Source organism: Wasmannia auropunctata, unplaced genomic scaffold (assembly GCF_000956235.1).
Source record: "Wasmannia auropunctata unplaced genomic scaffold, wasmannia.A_1.0 LD310801.1, whole genome shotgun sequence".
Taxonomy (NCBI): domain Eukaryota; kingdom Metazoa; phylum Arthropoda; class Insecta; order Hymenoptera; family Formicidae; genus Wasmannia; species Wasmannia auropunctata.
The window spans coordinates 1-547 of NW_012052089.1; the positions used below are offsets into that span (position 1 = coordinate 1).

The following is a 547-nucleotide window of genomic DNA, read 5'->3' on the forward strand; positions in this document are numbered from 1 at the left end:
ATATATATATATATATATATATAATAACTAAGTTCATAATATTAGTTTCAAATTTGTAATAATTTAATATAATACCTGGAAATGCAGCTGCAAGGACATCAACACCGGCGGTACCCATGGCTCGTGGTTTCTCCTCAACCATGTACAACGCATCCGGTATATCTGCTACGTATCGTGGCCTTCGTAATCTCACTAGATCAGCTTCCTGAATCATCTGTTCTTCCACCAAGGACTAATATCGAATAAATATGAATCATTAGTATACTCCATTGATCAATGTATTTCTAGCTTTGAAAATTATGCATTATTATTATTATTATTATTATTATTATTATTATTATTATTATTACCTTGATTTCTTCGTAATACGGCATGAATAGCCTTGGCCTTACAAAAAATCCATTTTTCTTTCCTCCTCTGATCCAAGCATTCACCCTCAAATTATCTCTTTCGTCTCCTATCATGTGGCTTGGTGGCGTTGAAACTAGTCCTCTTCTAATGGCCTAAATTATCAACATAAAAAATATATAATTAACGAGATATATTT

General features: G+C 32.0%; 1 protein-coding gene across 1 annotated transcript; it reads right to left on the reverse strand.

Moving 5' to 3' along the window:
- Positions 1-28: 28 nt before the first annotated feature.
- On the reverse strand, positions 29-509 carry LOC105461023 (BTB/POZ domain-containing protein 7-like; the record flags this gene model as incomplete). Its single annotated transcript, XM_011707517.1, has 2 exons — positions 351-509; positions 29-232 (listed from the first exon to the last, which is right to left on the reverse strand). Coding segments are annotated over exons 1-2 (318 nt in total), but the record flags the coding sequence as incomplete, so codon positions are not given.
- Between the last annotated feature and the right edge of the window lie 38 nt (positions 510-547).